Source organism: Drosophila elegans, unplaced genomic scaffold (assembly GCF_018152505.1).
Source record: "Drosophila elegans isolate 14027-0461.03 unplaced genomic scaffold, ASM1815250v1 contig_536, whole genome shotgun sequence".
Classification (NCBI taxonomy): domain Eukaryota; kingdom Metazoa; phylum Arthropoda; class Insecta; order Diptera; family Drosophilidae; genus Drosophila; species Drosophila elegans.
In genome coordinates this window covers 522422-545272 of record NW_024545919.1, presented here as the reverse complement: position 1 = coordinate 545272, position 22851 = coordinate 522422, and the positions used below count along the sequence as shown (strand labels likewise).

The window sequence follows — 22851 nt, the reverse complement described above, 5'->3', positions numbered from 1 at the left end:
CAGTGAGCTTTGTAACTGTCCTGGGACCTGCTGAAGGTTTCCTAGATTACATTGGAGTGTGTTTTCTTTTTCTGTTCGAAGGGCATCGGCGTATGAGAAGCGCTTTAGTTTTGTTCTCTTTACCAAGATCTGGTTAATTTTCAGCTAGGAAAATCTGTTGTCGTTAGATCTCCCGGGTAATTCGTTGCCTCTTTAAACAGTGTTTATTTTTCGTTTGTTACCAACCGCGGGGTTCTGCAGGCAAAGCTTACGCTCAATTTGGATGTAGCGATGCCAGTCTGTATGGCCAGTCCCACTTCTTGAATATTGATTTGGTTTTATTAAGTTGTCAAAGTTGTTGTTGCCGTTGTATTTGGCGCTGTGGGCGATGACATCGCAGTTGGTTCCGCGATAAGAACCGTTTCTGTCTCTGTTGTTAATTTTGATGCCGTTGCTGTAGTTGTTGCTATTTCTTTTAGTGCAACTGCAACTGCAACCGCTCCATATTGTTTGTGCGCCAGTGGTCGAGTCTGATGGTGGGGGGGCGTTTCACACCGTAAAAGATGATGTATGATCAAGTAGAGAGGGGAGCAAGACCGTGCTCTTTGGCTATCGACCGTCATTAGGGCCGAGTTACCCTTAGTAGACGTTTTTTTCACTTCGCTATCGTGAGTTGATATATACGAGAAGTACACGTCTCTTCGGATTACGGAGCTTTGACGCTCTTTATTTGGTTCATCGTTTATTGAGCTTTTTATTAGCCGGAAATATTATAAAATAATTTTGCACTGGTTTTAAATCATATCACTGATTTTTTCATTTGATAAAAATTTCTGTTATTAGCGTCTTTTCGATGATTTTATAATACACTAGCTTTCATTTTTTTTATATTTTATTTATTTTGTCTTTAAACCATCCACTTTCTTCAACTTTTACCAGAGCTCGCGCGTAAACACGTCCGTTATCTTCAGCTGCACTCGTTTAATGAAATTACTTTAAACCAGATGCTTTTCTGGGCATATTTTTTTTTAAATTAATAAGCTGAGTAAGGTCATCCCTTCTAGGACTACAAACGGGTATGAACAGCCGATTGCCTTGTTATTTAAACATAAATCGAAGTTTATATGCTAACGAAACTCGCCATTTCACTTGCACTAACTGAATTTTGAACCCGACTTTGATTGGACAATCTATTTTCGTCTGAAAACCACTATAAACTCCTCAGCTATCTCTGCTGATTTGAGATGAAGGTCAAATTTTCAACTTGTTTCTGCCTGTTAAAGTGTTTGGTAATATTCTAGTTTAAGTAACCGATTTCGGTCAGCTATAGCTACTTTTACCAGAAAATTTTTAAATTATTGATACATTTTTTAAGGTTAGGTTTTCTAATATTGATACTAGAACTTGACAAAAGTTTGAATAAAATGATAAAACTTATTTTCCTACATCACAAGTAAATTCTTAAAAAAAAACGCCTGAAACCCGAAAAAATTTTATAACTTTATCTTGAAGATAGATTATTCTCGAATCTAACAAGTTATAAGTCCCAACAATCCGCCGGTAAATATTTTTTATACAGAGTTTTAAGACGTGCAAAAACGGTATATGTTAAATGTCATTTGCAGATGTTAACGAAGCCTAGACCCCTGTTGGCTTCAAAAAATACCCTTTTTTCGCAGACAGCAATATCCGGATAAAATCGATTTACCAGCAGATTTTTGAAGCTAAAAGCTTTTTAGATTCGTGAATCAATCATCAAGATGAAGTGATACAATTCTTTTGGGTTTTAAGGAGTGTATTTTTAAATAATTAATTTATGGTTAAGTTGAAGAATGTTCTATTTCCAGTAAAATAAGCTATCGAACGCCGGAAATAATCATAACTGGAGATAAAAATAAAATAGGTGGATTTTCACGATTTAAATTTGTAAGCCAGTTTAACCAAACTATAAAGTTGCGGGTTTTGCTATTAAATCAAAGTAGGATTTTCTTTGAGCTGCTTTAAAATTAATTAGCAGCTTACTGACTTCGTACAAAATGTACGCTTTTAATTAATAAACTTATTATTATTGTCAATACATGTCTGTCTGCGAGTCGTGACTTTTGAGAGTCTAATAAATACAATAAAAATCTGGCTTGTAGCGGTATTCATATTAAACATATTACGGCACCGTCCTTAAACTAATTTTCTATGCGTATATTTTACTATATTAAAAAAATCGCTCGATAATAAACCATTATTTGTTGCCAAGGAATGAAAAGCCTATACTTTCTCTTAAAGCAGGTCGTAAAAAGTCCATTGAGGATATATTTTTTGTAATGTTTGGTGGAAAGCACCTTAAACTAGAATATTAAAAATTTTTTGTTTCCATTTTCGGAACAATGACCTTATGCTCTCATATGACTCCCATTCTGGCTGTACAGTTCATAAAACTTTGCCACTCGTGTTTTTATTCCCATTATGGGGTTATGACATATTTGAATCTCAGAATGAGTCAACTAAATAAATATAGCTTAAGAATTTCTTGGTAATCAGTTCAACGTCACACTTTTAATAAACTTTAAATCCAAACTTTATTGTTAAAATATTTGTATCCCGTTAATTCTACCTTTAAATGCATAAAATTATTTCTTATACATTTCCGGTTTCGAACACAGTAGTATTTTAATTATACCGGTTAGTCGTAGAATAAAAGGATATATGTATTCGTTGAAACCTATATGACAAGTAGAATGAGCGGTTCGGCGAAGAGCACCTCACAGACACAAAAGCACAAGCGAAATGCACAAGAACTCATAAATGTGCAATTTATTGGACGATCAAGTCACCGCCCCACACGACTCTACTAACACAAGAACTCATGGCTTCCAAATGCATAAAAAAATGCGTCAGTAAAACTGCACTCCCTACATCAATCACATTAAAACATTACACTTGGACTTAGCTCAGAACCTCAACAACTCAAAGGACACACTTACGTCTAAGAAACTACCAATATCATACGCAGGTTTAACATAGCTACGGAAAACAGCCGAAAACAGAATCGCAAACAAGAAAATCAAATCAAACAGAGCTAAATTTGGGGAGTCTTCGTTTGACTACTGTAATAAAGAAACTATCTTATCAACCCACACCCTTATAGAGTTATAAATGCTGGAAATAGTTTAATATAGCTTAAAAAAAAATTCCTGACTATTAAATACCAGTTATAGTTTCCTTGATCTCGACGTTCATACAGACGGACAGACAAGAGTCGGAACGCTTTCTTCTACCTCCTACATACTTTTCAACGTACTCTACGAGTAACTGGTATAACTACTCGGAACAACAAATACTTATCAAGCAGTTTTACCAACAAATAAATATTCTACAAGAAATACACTTATCTCACACAACAACTCCCAATTCCCATTAATTTTTTAATTTACTGCACAAATGCACTTGGTAGCACAGCTGCATCCTGAATATATTTTCAAGACCCTTTGCGAGTCTTTTCTTAACTCTGATGGAGAAAACTTGTGACGCACAGATCGCGCACACGTTGAATACAAAATTTCAACGCCTTTCTTTTCTCGGCAACTGATCGAACATAATGGCGACCGTGACCGGATGCACTCAACACTAATGAAAAGTTAAGATTTTACCAAAGTGATCAGCGCATTTCCCGGCAAACAGCGGTGAAAAATTCAACGTTTACCAATCATCAGAGAAGGCAGTGATTTGCAAACCACACGGAGTGATAACCTCAAGCGCCAATACATACGCACGAAGAAAACCGGCGCATTTCACACACACACCCACAGCGCGTGCTGTGAATATACCTACAGAATTATCATCTATCTCTCTCCTACACATCGTTAAATACATAAGCTTTACCACTGCTTAGATAGCTTTTACTGAATTTTGGTAACTTGCATTTCCTACGTTCTAACGCCGAGCTGCAGTTCGAGTACAGGTAAGGGTTGATCGAGTTCTCGAACTGTAGATTTTTGTGCTAGGTTATATCACAAGCCCACCTAAGATTTGTAAAATGAATCCCAACAACAAGGCTGAAGCTTCTGCTTGCGAAAGGTTACTTTCAATGCGGCTACAAAAGACAAAGGTCGAAGACAACATCAAACGGTTAGCAGCACGCGTGGAATCCAACCCAAAGGAAATATCAGAACAGTTAGATTGCAATTTACAAGTATTTAAGACATATTTTTGGCAAATATCTCTGTTGCAAACCAGAATCGAAAGAATAGACTTTAACGACGATAGCCACAAGTGAAGTTTTGTTCGTTGAAACAAAAAGTTAAATAAAGTCAATTCTCAACAAACAACGACGATCAACTCTAGTTTTCTCAACACAACAACAAGCGCATATCAATCTCGGTTGCCAAGTTTAATTGGCCACTCTTCAATGGAAATTACTCAAATTACAAAAGTTTTGAAGGCGCGTTCATAAGTAGAGTTTATTCTTCAGATCGATAAATTCAATTATTTGTCGAACTGCATGTCAGGCCATGCCCTTAAAGTGGTTCAAGCATACCAAGTGACGGAAGAGAATAACTCCATAGCTTTCGATCGCCTCAAGGAACGTTATGATTATAACGTGATAATTTTTCTGGATTCAATTTAAAACTTAACAGCAGCTTTGCACCGCTTGGTTGATAAGTCATCAGCTATACGAGGGTCGCTCTTATCGTTAGGCACCGCATGAACGCGTTAGTCATACATTTGGTTTTTTCAAAGGTAGACGCAGATACTCGTATGAGCTTCGACGAAAACAATCTTTCGATGAGCTTTCCATTTGGGACGGCTTTTCTAAAACATCCACTCTTCGATGCCAGCTCTTAGAAGGTCGTCAGCGCATCTCAAACAAGAACCTTCTAAGTAAGGCATATCAGAAGCCCAAATCGTTCCCAACGCATTCAAAATCAATTGTTTGCTGAATACTCTATGTTAATCACTATATATTCCACTGTAACACCGTCTCGCAAAAAGGTTATTGCTTGTTTTTAACTGCGTACGAAAAACGCACACTGTAGCCGAGTGCCAATAATTTCATAATCAGGTTACGTCGGTTCAGCCAGGAACAACCCAGTTATTTCTTCTAGCGCATACCGCCAAGAGAAGTTTTATACCAACAGCGGTAGTCCAAATCAAAGTTGGAGGTGGCAAATTTCACCCAGTTCGAGCGCTATTAGACTCAGGCTCGGAAGTAAACTTGATAACCGAGGAGACTGCGAGGGAACGTCTACAACTATCCAAATTCCGCGTTAGTCAAGCTATCAATGGTATTTCTGACACCTCAAGACAGATTCATTTCAATATAAATACTACTCTAAAATAACGAGTTTCAGATTTCAAATGGAGTTCGACTTTCGCTGTGCTCACATAAATTTGCGGAAATCAATCAAGTTAGAGTATTAACATCAGCAAAGGGAACATGCCAGAGGGAGCCGTTCTAGCCGACCCAACATTCTACCAGCCCAGCAATTGAAATTTTGATAGGAAAGGAAGTCTTCTTCGAAGCCATCTGCGTTGAAAAATGTATAATGGGAACAAACATACCAATGCTTATCCACAGAAGCTTTGGCTAAGAAATGGGAGGCAGCACGACGCTGATTATTTAACCAGCGCGATTTAATTGTGACCTGGTACAGGATCAGCCATCTCTTGACGAAATAGTTTCATATTTCTGGGAAGTGAAGGAGTATTGAACGCGCCGAGAATTACTAACCGAGGAAGAAAAGTTTTGTGAACAGCATTTCGAGTCCACAGTAGATTTAGTTGCGGATAATCAAATTACAGTACGCTTTCTACTCAAGGAATCGGCTTAATCTTTGGGAAAATCGATTCGGTAACGGTAGGCCCCACAACTCAACAGGACCTTATCACGACATTGCTTTGATTTCGACTCAACCGCTACGCACTAACAGGTGACATCTCAAAGATGTAGCGCTAATTTGTCGTCGACGAGCAAGACAAATTTCCAATTAATTCTCTGGAGAAAAAACGCTACGGACTTTCAGCAGCATCATATCTTGCCATTCGTTGCCTTTTATACGAATCAGAATCTATCCTCTTACAGCATCAGTGTTACGAACCGATCTATATGTCGATGATCTGCTGAAAGGCGCAGATGAACTGGAAATCGCACACCAAAAGAAAGTTTAATTATCGGAAATAATAAAGCTGGGTTGACTAAGAATAAATTAATTAATTTAAATTCGTGCCTTGCAGCACTACAGAACTTATCGAAAACTCCAGATTAACCTCAAGCTCTACATATAAAAGGCATATTTTTGGACAGACGCAAAAACCATTCTACAGTGGCTAGGAAAACACTCTCCTCAGCTGCCAACGTTCCAGCCTGACAGGACTTCCGAGCTACAGTCATACACACAAGATGTCGAAAGCCGTTACGCATCAACAAGCCAAAATCCTACAGAAATCGGATACAGAAGTAGAAGATCTGCAACGCAACATGTGGTCGGAGAGCGAATGGCCCTGTCTGCCTACCCCTTAAGGCTCAACAAAATGCATTGTTACTCAAGACAACTAGCTCTTTGAGCCTATAATGTCAGAAGAAGTAATAATTGTTCGAGTATTTAACAGGGTTCCTGCAGCCAGAAATATAACTGTTCAAGAAATAGTACACGTGCCAAGGACTTACACCTTTTGTTGACTACAGGCAATGCAATCCTGAGCATGTTGAGAGTAAAGGGAAAAGGCATTTTACCTCGACAGCATCGATTCACAAAACTCTACGATGAGCTTAAACATCAATCGAATTGCACGCAGGAGGGACGGGAAATATTTACTCAGTGGGACACCTTTACTTTCTGCGCCAGACGAATCTTTTCACAAATCAGCAGAGGACAACGACGATTCCAAGTTGCGCTACCTTTCAAGATGGCAACGCGTAACACTCATTAAGCAACAGTTTTGGCGTATGTGGAAAAGGGAATATATCCATATATCAAAGCCAAACGCCAAAAACCAGGTCGGCCAACTCGTAATCGTCCACGAGGACAATCTCCCTCCGCAACACTGGATCCTGGCTGGATCCTGGCAAGGAAAACTAGAGTCATCCCTGGGCGAGACAAATGAGTTCGAGTTTTCGATTTGCTGACAACTAATGGTTTTCTGCGCAGGACAGTACATAAAATAGCTCCTCTTCCCTTTTGATTGTCAACGAGGAACGAATGTTGGAGGATGCAATGACATGAAGCATGACATGGGGCAGCACTACTTGTTTTGTTCAACGTGGCTTTGGCCCTTTACGAGTCTCTTGTAAACTCTAAAGGAACAAACTTGTGACGCACAGATGGAGCAAACTTTGAATACAAAATTTCAACGCCTTTCTTTTCTTGAGCTGCGCCCGGCGAATATTTACTAGTTCAGCAGTTGATCGACCAGTTACTTTAACAGCTCTAAGGGAAACACTGTTGCAAAATTTATAGACAAGACATTCACACATATTGATCATTCCTTGCACCAGAAGTAACATGAGAAATAATAGAGGTCCCTAATGGAAGTGAAGTAATCTTAAAAAAACTTCAATGGTTAATTTTTAACGAAAATTGTACAATTCAGCTAAGGCCTACCAACATTGAATACTAAAAAGCTTACATAGTTTAAAAATAAAAACAAATAATAACTCGGGAAGACAATCTTTCCAAGCCCCGAAACACAACGTATCCCCCCTAAGAAACTGTTCTCTGGTAGAACACTGACTTAGCTATTTTAAAGAACATAAACAAAAACTAAAATCCAAAAATCAAATATCGGAAAAGCCAGCCAGAAATCGAAATAAGAATTAGGGCAAACATTTAAAGCTTATGTTGACTTAATTCTACCAACACTAAACAACACATTAAATTATATTCCATGCCTCTCAGCAGAAATAGAAAACGAACTAAAATGTGCTCAAATCTTTACTGAACCTGGGGGTATTTTTCTCTAAATTTAAAAATTGTTTCTTTTTTCCGCTTGTTACAATGGGATCCATATGATATATTCGTCCTATCCGGCTTGGTTCGATTTTTATACTACTTGCAATAGAAAGAAGACTTTTGGGAAAGTTTTATACAGAAAGGATTCAAACTGGGAGTACGGAATAAAAACACATACACCACCTTCCAACTTAGCATTTGTTCATCACTGTAACCATTTTGTTTTACTTTTAAATCCCGCAATCCTACACACTTATTCTAAATCCTTCCATATAAAAGCCTCAAATCAAAACAATACTTCTATATCTAAACCATGTTGGGGACTCGAAATTGATGAACAATATTCCAGGATTGGACAATGAAATGAATATAGTCTTTGTAGCATAGTGATCATTGAATTCTTTCGCACAACTCTAAAAAGCCAAGTTCTTCCCTGGCTTTATTGACTATAAAAGTAGTATGGTCAGAAAACTTAAGTTTTAGGTCCAGAAGGACGCCAAGTTCATTATACTCAGCGCACATCTACCCATCGTTAACGTGGTTCAAATCCAACAGATTTGAACAGCACCATGATTTAAAAGCATTTAGATCCATTTGTAAGTCTGAATTAACTTAACGTAATTTAACGTCATATGTGTACATTAGGACACGCGACCCTTATCAACCCTTTCCGGTTTTATGACGTATAGAAAGTCACCTGTAAAAAACCAATAGTGATTTGGGATCCTTTGTCTCAATAGATAAATGCCAATAAAATATTGCTATATAAGTGTCCCAGACGCAAACACCACAAAAATCCCAGGCCTCACAGTTAAAAAAAGGATAAAACTGGACCACACACCCTTTATAAATTATGAATCAGAATTACGGCATAACTTAACCACATTCCTATAAGATCGCCAAAGCTCTGACTTATTGCTTGTGGAAGAGGTGTATTGTATAGACCCACTTAAATTAGATGAGTTTTATTGCGTTCCTATTAAAAAAATAAAACGATCGGGCTTAGAACAAATGTCAAACTGATTTTATTCTGTTCTGTGACTGTTTGGTCAGCGGCTTTTACTTGAATTCAACGGACACTTGAACATGTTATTTTAAAAATAAATTTAATTGCTTTGCTTTTTTAAAACTATGTAAATAGCACTGCATTCTTGATGTTGCCATTAAAAGAAAACAGTTCAATGTTGCATACCATCAAAAACCGCTCGCATTCGTCTCGCTTTTTTTTCTTCGCCAGCCTTTCGCAAATTTCAGGAATCGACGCACACCCACCCGAGTCTGGAAACTCTCAGATCAAGGAATCGCCTTTTTCCAACAGTGGCCATCCTTTTATACAAGCTTGGGGTGTGTATTGGTGTGTGTACAAGGTATATAACAATGCAGTAATTACAAAGGCTGATTTCAGAGAGGAACATTTAAGAAAAGATAATTACATATACAATTACAATTACGACTATAAGCAAATTACTTGACAGATTGCCCACAAACTTCCCTTCGTATTGCAGAAAAAAGCTACCAACATTACCAAATAAATTCCAAAATCGTTTTATCACGGGCTTTTTAATTAATCCAGTCCCGGTATTTTTTTGACAGACAGAGTAATTGCCACAGCTTTCTATTCCACTAAGAAGTTGCTCAAGATGACACTGGAATTTAACTGGAGCGCTAGCTATTCCATAGGTCAAACGTGTATACTGCAAAAGACCCAACGGCGTGTCGACAACCAGAATAGAACATAGAAAAACGGATTCTTTAAAAAAAAAAATATTTGAAAAATGTCCACCCGTTTTTTTTTTTTAACATTTTAATTTTTGCTTTTATTAAATCCAATTGAAAAACGGCGTTTTGAGTTTTGGAAAAATGTGTTCCATGACTCACGTGTTGGCAATGGATTTTGCTTAATCCTCGAGTTGGGAATTGACATCATGTTTAAAATCGCCGCAAAATTATAGTGATCCACCTGGCTTGGGTGCTAGTACTATTGGCGATGACCAATTGCTTTCGGACTCCGTTTTTTTTGCTGATGTAAGACAAATATAATTTCCCTGCTATTTTTGGATTTTGGTACGGAATTCAATTTTAAATAAATGCCTGCTTCAAAGTTTTATTGTACCGATAGCTGCCTTAAATACTTCGATGTAATTTTTGCAAAGATCCGACATTTGAGTACCTTACAAAACAATCCAATTCTAATCCCGGTTTTGTTTCCCTATAACTTAACTAAACTTTAAAAATTGTAAATTGTTTGAACTATTTCTGGGATCTTGTTTCTTGTAATATTGACTGGTGCCTTTTTCGTCTTTGCACTGGTTGGATAAGCTAATAACAGCAATATGTTCCTTTTAAACACACTTGTGGTAAATTGCGTAGCGAAATATGCAATTTTCACGAGTATGTGATTGACCGCAGTTTTACAATCTTTTGCGTCAATACCATTAAGGTCCGTTAATTTTACTGGTGTACTAAGATTGCGTTCTATAAAAAGCTCTTTTTTCTATTTTCTATTTTTGTTTTCTGCCACTGTTTTTGTTATTGATTGGTATGTGTCGGCAATTAAGAGAACGTTATCGAGGGGCGGAACGCTTGCAACGCAGCTGTGCGAAATGCGTGGATTGGAGTAGAATTTTGAATTTGCAAATTGTTGCTGTTGAGCCAACAACGTTTGAATATTGATTGTCAGGCATTGTTAGCCATTACTACGAAATACACAAAATAAAAGTTTGCTGCACAAATTTTGTGCTTTGTTTTTGTTCACTAGTCGCCTCAAAATGTTGTGTTCCTATTAAAATAGTGAAACGGCCGGGTTGAGGTTAAATGTCCAACTTAGAGTTGGTGTATGTTCATAATAAGAGATGATGCAATAACAACATAGGTTGCACCAGAAAGCTGATTTAAGAGAAGAACTTTTAAGAAAAGATGAAGGCATTTTGTACATATCAATTTCGCAAGTAATCTACAAAAAAAACATTTTTTGCTAACGCACCTGGACATTAAACAAGCCACAATAGGAGCAGCCTAGTGCTGCATTTCGGACGACACGAACAACTCATTGAAGCACAAACATATACAAGCAGTTTTCCTGAGCAAATTACTTACTCTTCGCACGAACTCTGTTTTTTAAATATGCAGTGACGTCACACAATATCTTCTAAACTAAAACCTCGATTTTTGTGTCTACCCTATAGTATATATATAGTATATATATCCGAATCACACACAACACATATACTAGGTCTAACATGTCTCACGAGTTTTCATAGTTTTCGAGATGTTGAGATATATATATATATATATGTATATATAAGCTTTAAAAGGCCGGAATCGCATCCTTTTACTTGCTACATACTTTTCAACGAATAAAATTTAACGCTACGAATAGCGGGTATAACAAACACAATAGGCATGAGAGAACTTTCAACAGACAAACTCCCAAAAAACCATAAGCACTCGCACGACACACTCCAAAATGAAATCTAAATATACCAGTATAATTGAATCTTTAAAGAAATATTACTTTTTCAACTTGCAGATTAAAAACTAACCTTATTAACAATACAAAAATGAATCAATTAAAAATGCAACCAACACTAAACATTTAAGTTACAACAAATCCAACACTCCTCTTTCAATTCGTCTACACAGATGGCTCTTTGGCAAACAGAAATTTAAGCTAAAGCGTAACCGACGAAACATATGCAATCAAACTGGTTTTCTACCCTACTTCTTCAGTGCTTTCGAGCTTATTAAAGGCTATTTACGAATCCTTTAAGACCACTCCGGGCTAACATTTAATGGGCCAGACTACTGAACCTTCCTAAAATTCCCTTTTAGCCCAAAGAGCATTTTTTTCTACCCTAAAACCATTAAACCATTTCCCAAAACTACAACTTATTTAAATCCCCACATAAGCACAAAAGGCATTCAAAATGCTAATAAGAAAGCAGGAGAAACACAAAAATACCCGCCTGTGTACAAAACAACAATTTCATTTCACACAATTTTAAAAACAAACAGGCATGCACATTAACACTTCTACTTGGTACAAAAATTACTGCAAAATATCATTGTATATTTCTGGTCATTTTTGCATGTAGGGGTCAGCTCTGCGAAGCTGAAGCCACTTTTCGATTTAAGTTGATAAGTTTAAACTTCGCATGGTCGTCAGTGAAAATTGTTCGCGCGTAGATGCAGCTTATTCCGCAGCAGGCATTGCAGATTTTGTAGGTCTTTTATGTGGGGCTGTACGTAAAATCGTGGGATAACCAGAGAGTCCAAGTGGTGTTTTGAGGAAAAAACTATTAACCATGCTTGTTGAAGCGGCATTGGGACTGACTCATCCCGCTGTCAAGCAGCGCGGTATGTAACGGTGTTGAGCTATTAAAGACGTTCAATCAAAGTCGAGCAAGCATTTGAAGTGCTCAGTGTGGGGAAGCTTCCTTAAGCTTTGAATCCTTATTCGTTCTTGATCTGCCAGATCCCCTTTAATTGAATAAATCCGACGGTCTGTTAACTAGGCTGAGTTGTAATGCACTATCATTATAGTACTTTTCTAATTTTATTGAATTCGAATATTCGAATAGCTGCTACATAGCTATAGCTATATAGCTGCCATACCATCTGTCGGTTAATTTACATAACAATATTGAGAGATCGGCATAGCCTCGTTGGCTTTGAAAAATATATTTTTTATAATAGATTCTTCTTCTTATAACTGCATGGGTATATACTCGTCAGCTTGCCAAAATTTGAAAACACTTCATTGGTATAAGTAATTTGCACGGGGCTTTATACTGTTTGTGTCGTGCTCTGTCGCTGGACTGCATTATATGGGGCCGCTTTTGGCGGGGTGTGTGTGCGCTGTTTGCTTTTTGCTTGTTGTGTTGTTAATGCAGTTTGGTAGATGACACCAAACTTCCTTTGTTTTCTTTTGGAATATTTATTTTGATATTTGTTATATGACGCGAATCTTTTTTTTTTTTTTGACTGTACAACTTAACGACTAAGGTTTCGTACTATTTTCTTTTATCAACAGTCGTGCGACGCCATGCTTGGTGACACTGAGACGAAAGAGCTGGCAAATCGGAGCTTTGACTTAGCAGTATTGGATGGAGCTTTCCCGGAGTGCTTTTTGGGATTGATGTACCAGTTTAAGATCCCGTTCATGTACATAAACACGGTGGGCTTCTACACAGGTAGTCTTTCGACAGCGGGAAATCCCGTTAGCTACGCTATAACTCCGAACTTTTACTCTCGATTTACGGACACTATGAGCCTCTATGAACGGGCAGTCAACACGGCCATGCAGATTGGACAAAACCTGATGCACATGGTGAGTGGACCACGGATTTACAGTGCAATTGATCAAGATCGTTGTTATTTCAATTATAGTATGTTATGCGGAGGACACACATTGTGCTGAGAGAGCATTTAGGAGCCCACATCCCACATCCTTACGACTTGTCGCGCAATGTGAGCTTTATTTTGCAGAATGGACATGCAGTTCTGTCTTATCCCAGAGCCTTTAATCCAAATGTGGCAGAGGTGGCTTGCATTCACTGTAAGGCTGCTAAAAAACTTCCCAGGAACCTCGAGGAATTCGTCGGGGCATCCGGAGTCTCGGGATTTATTTATGTTTCCATGGGATCTTCGGTAAAGGCTGCGAATATGCCAGAGGCTCTGCGGCGCATGCTTGTAAGGACCTTTGCACGCTTGCCGTATCATGTGCTATGGAAGTATGAAGGCAGCTCCGCAGATATTAAAGATCTAACTTCTAATGTAAAGCTCTTGCGATGGCTACCGCAACAAGATATTTTGGGCCATCCCAAGCTTCGAGCATTTGTAACTCATGGAGGTTTGCTAAGCATGTTTGAAACGGTGTTTCACGGGGTGCCCGTCGTCACAATGCCGGTGTTTTGCGATCACGATGTCAATTCAGCTAAGGCCGAGGTCGATGGTTATGCCATTAAACTAGATCTTCAGACACTTTCGATCAATCAGCTTTACAAGGCTATTATGAAAGTGATTCATGATCCGCGCTACAAAAGTGCAGCTCGGTACCGCCAAAAACTCTTGCTTGACCAACGCTCAACAGCCCTAGATACAGCGATTTACTGGACGGAGTATGTGCTACGGCACAAGGGAGCTTATCACCTACAGGCTTCCTCACGGAATATGACGTGAGTTTATGGAGATTTCTTCAATGTTACTATGTTTATATATTTTCTCTATACTTAGCTGGTGGCAATACTATCTACTCGATGTGGTTGCAGTTTATTTAGCTTTACTTTACGGCCTGATTTTATTAATAAAACGCATCGACTTCCGGTCTGAAAAGCTCCAGAGCCTTCAATTACTGACGTCTGCTTCATATTCAGAAGTAAAAACGAAATCGAAAAAGCTGTAAGGAGATCACTTGTTAAACGATTTAAAAGGGATTTGTAGTGATTTCCATATATTTTGGAAAAATTATTTTGTAAATATATTTATAATTTGTTCTTTATTTGATTAAATGAGATGTTATTTTAAAAGAAACTGAGATGATAGGAAGAACATTGTGTTCATTTTGATAAGCCAAAAACGATATTGTACGAGTACTAATAGTCCAAACCAAAATGGGCTATCAGGTCTTTCAAGGCGAATAAGATTAAAACGTGTGAGTTGTCCCATTAACAGTTTAGATGGTGACTCGTCTGTTTTGAAAATTGGAGCGTTATTATAATGATAAGGGAATTAACTTGGGTATGCCTTTAATTAACACAAAGTTGTCTTGTGTGTTTGAACATAAGATTCCGCTTGCCCGTTCGTCAAAAAATGATTAAACTCCGCGGATTTATAATTCGTTCCATCGTCAGAAATCTCTGGGGCACCACAAACTTTGCAAATATACCATCCAGTAATGCGTAGGTAGCTGATGCCGTGATCGATTTTGTAGCGGATGTAGATACATCTGCGGTGTGTATCAAAGATCTGAAAGAGTGCCACTTTTTCCCACCTTGCGCACATCCATAAACCTATATGTCCCGGGGGCACTAATCACCTGCAAAGCAATGCACTGGCACACACTTTTAAAAGGCTTTTTGTGTGTTTTGGGTGCGAAATATTTAGCCACTCTTTCATGCACTGCAACCAATTTTTCTCACCGGTCACCCCTCCAATTTTTCGGCAGTTTGTGCAAGTCATACAAAAAACGTAAAGCAATGTACGAGGACTAGGAGTAATATGCCTGTATTGTGTGCCACGCAAACACCATGGTAAGTTTTTTTATTTTATTTAACAAATATATACATAACAGGGTTGGGATGTGGGTAGTGTATGGGTTGGGTGTTGTGTTCAGTCCCGCGAAACAGTCGCATTACTTCACAGGATGGAAAGTTCGTCAATCATCCATTAACTGGAGTTCGGGTCCTTTCTCGGCGTCGGAGCTCCTTCATGATGTTAGCAGCCGTGTTTGCGCCTTACCAGTGTGTCTGGTGAAAGGTCCTGGATGACTTGTTCTATTCTGCGCCTTTACCTGTTGAAGAGTGGGCATGTCAAGAATGTGTGCTCAGTGTCTTCTATCTCTCCGTCCTTGCAGTCGTTGCAGTAAGGGTTTTCGCTAGTCTGAACCGATTTAATTATGCTTTAAGGCATTTGTGTCCAGTGAAATAAACCTGACCATGCTCTCTCTGCATGTGTGTATATCAAACTTGTCTTGCGAGCTTTGTTTTGCTTAATAGTTTTATTTCATTATTTGACTGTGTTCACGTGCAAAACCAAATTAAAAAACATTGATCGTGGGTTATAAAGCGCAAAGGCGAAATGAATATTTTAAATATTTCTAGGACAAAACTGTTATGGAAGTCTGGGTTCTTTGCAGTATTTGCGGTAAGGTGCTAAAATACTTTTTCAGTCAAACGTGCGCCGAGTGGGTCACTCAGGACAACCGCCCATTTGCCGCTATGCGCAAGAGGAGTCGAAAGACAAACGTGCTCTGATCTCCAAAGAGATTAAGGATGATGTTCAAAAGAACACAAATATTCATAAAGTATACGATTTAATGAGCTCTGTGTTTGTCTAGTTAATCGATCTAGAGTCATAATTTATTTATCAAAACAAGACACAGGTGCAGTTCTTAGTACTTGTAATCTGTAAGTGCAGGCCAATTGAGATGCCTAATATTATAGCACCTCCTGTGCGGGGGACAAAAGATAAGTCTCCCGCTCAGGCAAAAAGATGCGGTCTCTGCGAAGGCCATAGATAAGACTAGAATAAGAATTTTGGAAACAATATTTGAAACAACAAAACGGTTGTTTCATTTAGTTAGCATCCCCTACAGATGCAGTGAATAGCGATGGAGTCTTTGAGACTCCTGATGTGTGAAATCCTCCAGAGATCAAGTCTTGATTTTCCGGTGCAGATGGACTCCCTGATTCAAAAATGACACTCAAGATTTCACTTGATAGTTTAATTGAGCTGAAAATCTTCATAGCTTCAGTGTTTTTAAACATATACGCAATCAAAGTTTATATGTTTTAAAGAATATTTCATTTTTACTTTGGCTGTAAGCGTATATGAAATTCAGCTTGTCTAAGTTTGCTTCCTTTATTGTTATTTTTAGTTTTTACTCAGCTGAATTTAAAAGACTAGCTAAATTAAAGGCATTTGATTACAACCATTTCCGTTTGAATTCTTGTACGGGCTTAGGGCACAGACGATTGCGATAGCGCAACCTGCTGATGCAAATCCAAAGGTCCTTCGTTCGAACCAAGGCTCTGATGGATGGGTTCGAAAAAAAGTAAGTTTGTTTTCTCTAACCTTTCATTACATTATAGTTAATCGTATTTTCTTTCCTATCTTTATAATTACAGAGAGTTTTGAGAGGGTGCAAGAGAGTAGGCCTCACACCAAAAAATGTATGTACTATATCCAAATTAAAATAGATACCACCTCCTCACCATACTTTCAGGAGGGTATGATGGGTACTTAATTAAATGTAATTGTAAGGCAACTCGTTTTTTCTTAAAAAAAAAAAGATTTTTGTTTATTAGTCTAGTCGAACTACTAAATATTATCGATTCAGGAGTGTCTCACACACTGCACCAGTCCTGTGCGGGAGTCAAAAATTAATTCTTCCTCTCAGGCAAACAGATGCGGTCTCTGCGAAGGCCCAGTATGAGACTTGAATAAGAATCTTGGAAAAATTGTTAGAAAAATAAAACAGTTTTAATTAAGAACTCAAAAGAAGAGGTTGTGTCATTTAGCATTCCCTAACATTTTGGTCCTCCGATATGTTTGACCTCCATATGTTTGACCTCCATATGTTTGACAGAAAAACTTAGATGTGATTGTACTTGTTTTCCTGGACCACCCTACCTGTAGAACCAATTTGTGGTTGATGTTGAGTACTTAGGTGCCCCAAAATTATCTTAGGATGTTTTCAATGTCACACTGGAATACAATATTTATTAAGCTTTAAGTAACATTTATGTAACGTTTCACAATTTACTTCAACATTTATGATGGAAACTCATTCTTGGGGGACGCGCAAATTCGTTGGTATTCAACTTTACCACTTATTTAATTAAAATATTGTTATTAACAAAGTAAAGCTAAGGACGTGATCAATATCTTTGTCATTTCCGTTATAGTATGTTATGCTGAGAGAGCATTTTAAGGGCCCACATCTCTACGACTTGTCGCAGAATGTGAGCTTTATTTTGCCGAATAAACACGCAGTTGTGTCTTATCCCAGAGCTATTGATCCAAATGTGGCTGAGGGGGCTTGCATTCACTGTAAGGCTGCTAAAAAACTTCCCAGGAACCTCGAGGAATTCGTCGAGGCATCCGGGGTTCATTTATGTTTCCATGGGATCTTCGGTAAAGGCTGCGAATATGCCAGAGGTTCTGCGTTTCATGCTTGTAAGTATGAAGGCAGTTTCGCAGATATTAAAGATCTAACTTCTAATGTAAAGCTCTTGCGATGGCTACCGCCATCCCAAGCTTCGGGCATTTGTAACTCATGGACGCTTGGGGTGTTTCACCTGGTGATCGTCGTCACAGTGCAGGTGTCTTGCGATGACGATGTTAATTCAGCTAAGGCCGAGGTCGATGGTTATGCCATTAAACTAGATCTTCAGACAATTTCGATCAATCAGCTTTACAAGGCTATTATGAAAGTGATTCATGATCCCTGCTACAAAAGTGCAGCTCGGTACCGCCAAAAATTCTTGCTCGACCAGCGCTCAACAGCTCTAGACACAGCGATTTACTGGACGGAGTATGTGCTGCAGCACAATGGAGCTTATCACCTACAGGCTTCCTCACGGAATATGACGTGAGTTTATGGAGATTTCTCCAATGTAACCATGTTTATATAATATCTCTGGTCTGCAGTTCATTTTACCTAATTTTACGGCCTGATTTTATTAATAAAACGCATCGACTTCCGGTCTGAAAAGCTCCGGAGCCTTTAATTACTGACGTCTGCTTCATATTCAGAAGTAAAAACGTTGTGGAAAAAACTGTAAAGAGATCACTTGTTAAACATTATTGTTTTCCGCCATTGTTATTATTTTCCGCCATTGTTAATATTTTCCGCCATTGTAATAGCGCAGCGAGTTTCGGTTTCACAAGCACAAAATCCTATACGAAACTGCCAGCGTCATCCCTTCATTTTTCTGTGCTTACCATCGAACTATACTCGTCCACAGCGACACAACGCTGTCGCCCCGCTAAAACGGTAATTCTTAAGCGACATCACGCAGACAACGAAACACAGCACCGTTAGAGTCTGAAGCAATATTACCATAATGATAAAATTAGTCTTCTGGTGAAATTCCAGAGACTGTATCATACCAACATCCACACATACGTAAAGTCATATATGTTTTCAGTTTTAATTTGGACATTTAATAAAGAGCATTGGCTTGAATGTAAAACTCCGGCAGTGGCCGTAAGCACTTACTCTATTAATTGAAATTGGTTATCGAGCCTTAAGGGCCGTTAGCAACGGAGTCAGTTACTCCCAACGTAGTCTTCGTAAGAAGAGAGAAGAGAACCATTGGCAACCGCCCGGCACATCCATATGAGCAGCCAGCCACGGTGGCAATTACGTCTTCACCCCTTCCCCCGGTGGCAATTGGATCGCAACTCCTCACCCTCACGGACAGCGGCGAGGGACAGTGCGAGGCTGCACAACTAAAACATAATTGGCACCCAACTTTAATACCGAATCCGCGACACAAAAATATGTAAGTGGGCTGATCAAAATTAATACAGTACAACTTCAAATACATATACAGGGAAAAATAAATAAAAATCCCTACAAACTATTTACCCAAAATTAAAAAATATACAGTTTGAATAAAGCAATTGTAAAGCTGACTTACAAATAAAGTGAATTAATATCGGCCGTCCCTAAATAAAAGTTTCCTTCGGACGCCAAGCACCCAGTTATTAATATAAAATTATAATATACAAAATTAATTTGTCGAATTAAAACATTCGGCCTCCCAATAACGTGTGTTTAGTGTCAACAAATTAGTCGCCTTATGAGTTTTCCAGGCCTTTATAGGGAAACTAAACACAAACTTGACAGTGACAGTGAAGAAGAATTAATCCGAGATACCCGGAGATATCAACCAGCACGGGCACAACAAGAAAGTAACGCGGAAACCATGAACGCGACACAAATAGAGGCGTTAATTCAGGTCGCAATAACTAGTCAAGAACAGATGCTCAGAGCCGAATTCGCGGGTCAGATCAACGCCGTTAACCAACAACTTCAGAGCTTGCGTATAGAAGCGCCAGAGGTAGAATCTTACCAGAGGGTAAAGGTAGTACCGGGAGCACCACAGTGCGATATACCATTACATATAGTGAAGTCGATTTCAGATTTTACTGGCATACAAGATGAGCACGTGGCATGGAGGCAATCCGCCACTGATGCCTACGAATTATTTGAGTCTTATGAGGGCAGTTCCGCGCATTACCAAGCCGTTACTATTATTAGAAATAAAATTAAGGGACCAGCGCGCGCACTGCTAGTTTTTTATAATACAGTGCTTAATTTTAAAGCCATACTAGCTAGATTAGACTGCTCCTACGCAGATAAAACATCTTTGCGCCTATTACGGCAGGGACTTGAGTCGGTTCGTCAGGGCGACCAAACACTTATGCAGTACTACGATGAAGTCAAACAAAAATTGACCTTCGTTACAAACGAAATTGTCATGACACATGACGACGAAAGGGCTTCATTACTCAATACAGAAGTTAGGGCTGACGCCCTACACGTATTCATTTCCGGTCTAAAAAAATCACTAAGGGCTGTTGTATTTCCAGCACAGCCAAAAGACATGCCAGCAGCACTGGCATTAGCTAGAGAGGCAGAGGCCAGTATCGAACGAAGTATGTTCGCGGCCACATATGCCAAAGTAGCTGAGCAAAGAAATCAGAATACTGATTTTCAAAAGGGCCAGCACCGAGCGCCCGAGAAACAAGGGAAAAATCCTGGTGCCGACCGCGGACCAGAAAAAAATCCACATTTCTTTAAAAAGCCGAACAAGTATCAGAACAACGATACATGGCATAAACGGGACAACTGGGTAGATCAGGGTAAACAAAATCAATACCTGGAACCTATGGACATTGATCCATCATCTTCTAAAGTCCGACATCCTACGGGTTTCAAACAGGGAAACAACACTCAATACCAAAATTTGCAGAACCAAAAAAGACCAAACTCTTCGGACAGAATGACTGGCCAAAGGCGCCAGCGGGTTAACAACGTTGAGCAAACTGCAAGCGCGGGAGAAACTCAAGATTATAAAAGCGCGGCCACAGCCGCACTAAATGCAATTGACGATGACAGTGACTCATTTGACGGTAACGACCTCGTCAATTTTTTATAGGAAGGTCCCGCTTGCCTAATAGACACTGGAGCGGCAAAGAGTTATGCAAAGCCTTTAAAGGAGCTGAAGAACATAATGCCTGTCGACTCCCCTTTTCCCTGTGAGTTCCATTCATGGCTCCAGTAATATTAAAGAAAAATGCTTTATGCGCATATTCGGCCTAAAGGCACAATTTTTTTACTCGATACTATCAACACTTTTGATGCCATAATAGGTTTCGACTTGCTAACGCAGGCGGGAGCGGCATTAGATTTACATAACAGTGTAATCAGGTATGGAAACATATCTGAGAAACTCAAATACCACGAATGCGATAACGTGAACTTCACAAATATCGATGACTTAGTAGTCTCAAATTCAGTGAAAGCAGCATTTAAAAAAATGATCATTAAGAGGAAACAAGTGTTTTCGCACTCTAACCCTAATTAAATGCCCTATCCAAGGCACATTTTACGTACTATAAACTTCCATAGTACACGGGCGGGCGGCTAACATAACAGTAATCAGGAGAAACATATAAAACAAAACAAAGCGAAACGAACTAAAAAGATACAGTAGCAAATAGAAAGCAGCATTAAAAAAGATATAAGAACAGTTCCGAGGCGCTACCTTTTAACACCTCGATCATCGCCACAATTCGTACAGAAACTAGCGAACCAGTATATTCCAAACTATATCCTTACCCCATGGGAGCAGCAGATTTCGTTAACACAGAAATCAAACAGCTGTTAGAGGATGGCATTATCCGGCCTTCTAGGTCGCCATTTAACAGCCCAACATGGGTTGTAGACAAAAAGGAACTTGATGCAGATGGCAACAAGAAAAAACGGCTGGTGATCGATTTCAGGAAACTGAATGAACGAACCATCGCCGACCGTTACCCTATGCCAAGTATTCCTATGATTTTAGCAAACCTAGGAAAGGCAAAATTTTTTACTACCGGGAAAAAACCAAATTCTTCAAAGAAAGTGTAGAATTTTTAGGTTTCATTGTTACATCAAACGGAGCCAAAACGGACCCGGAAAAGGTAAAAACCATTCAGGAGTACACCGAACCAAAAAATGTATTCAGCCTCAGGTCTTTTTTAGGGTTGGTCAGCTACTACAGAAGATTTGTCAAGGACTTTGCTACCATAGCCAGACCACTTACCTCCATACTTAAGGGAGAGAATGGCACGGTTAATAAACACATGTCAAAAAAGGTGGCTATCGAATTCGATGAGTCCCAACGCAGAGCGTTCGAGCGCCTGTGAGACATTTTGTCATCAGAAGATGTGATATTAACATATCCAGATTTCAAACTTCCTTTCGATTTGACCACCGATGCCTCAGCAAGCGGTATCGGCGCGGTACAGTCCCAAAAAGGCAGGCCAATCACTATGAAATCTCGTACGTTGAAAGACTGTGAACTCAATTACGCAACCATCGAAAGAGAATTATTGGCAATTGTTTGGGCTATAGGAAAACTACAAAACTACCTATACGGCACAAAAGAAATCAGGATTTTTACGGATCATCAACCTCTTACTTTTGCTGTATCCGAGCGAAATACAAATGCCAAAATTAAACGATGGAAGGCATCCATCTAAGAACATAACGCCAAGGTATTCTACAAACCCAGAAAAGAAAAGAATGTGGCCGACGCTTTGTCACGACAAAACATAAACGCTATACAAAACGAACCCCAATCTGACGTAGCCACTATTCATAGTGAACTTTCCTTAACCTATTAACGGTCGAATCCACCGATAAAGCCCTGAACTGCTACAGGACCTTGACTGGTTGAACATAAGATTCGTTAAACTCCGCGGATTTAAAATTCGTTCTATCATCAGAAACTACCTCTGGGGCACCACAAACTTCGCAAATATATCATTTAGTAATGCGCTGGTAGCTGATGTTGTGATCAACTTTGTAACTACTTTGAGTATGCATCCGGGATTATCAACAATATCACGTCCTGAACCGGGCCAGCATAGTCGATGTGTATCAGAGAACTGAAAGAGTGTCACTTTTTGCCACCCTTCGCACATGCTTTAA

General features: G+C 39.0%; 1 protein-coding gene and 1 pseudogene across 2 annotated transcripts in view; both read left to right on the top strand.

Annotated features, from left to right (window-relative positions):
- Positions 1-14598, top strand: part of LOC108146783 (UDP-glucuronosyltransferase 2C1-like) — a 122269-nt gene extending 107671 nt beyond the window's left edge. For both annotated transcript variants that reach the window (XM_041709986.1, XM_041709987.1), the window contains exons 5-7: positions 12955-13251; positions 13311-14098; positions 14157-14598. In XM_041709986.1, coding sequence (XP_041565920.1) covers positions 12955-13251; positions 13311-14098; positions 14157-14325 — 1254 coding nt within the window. In that variant the 3' untranslated portion in view covers positions 14326-14598. The remainder of the gene's footprint in view (positions 1-12954; positions 13252-13310; positions 14099-14156) is intronic.
- Positions 14599-17490: 2892 nt separating this feature from the next.
- Positions 17491-18564, top strand: LOC108146778 (annotated as a pseudogene).
- The last annotated feature ends 4287 nt before the right edge of the window (positions 18565-22851 follow it).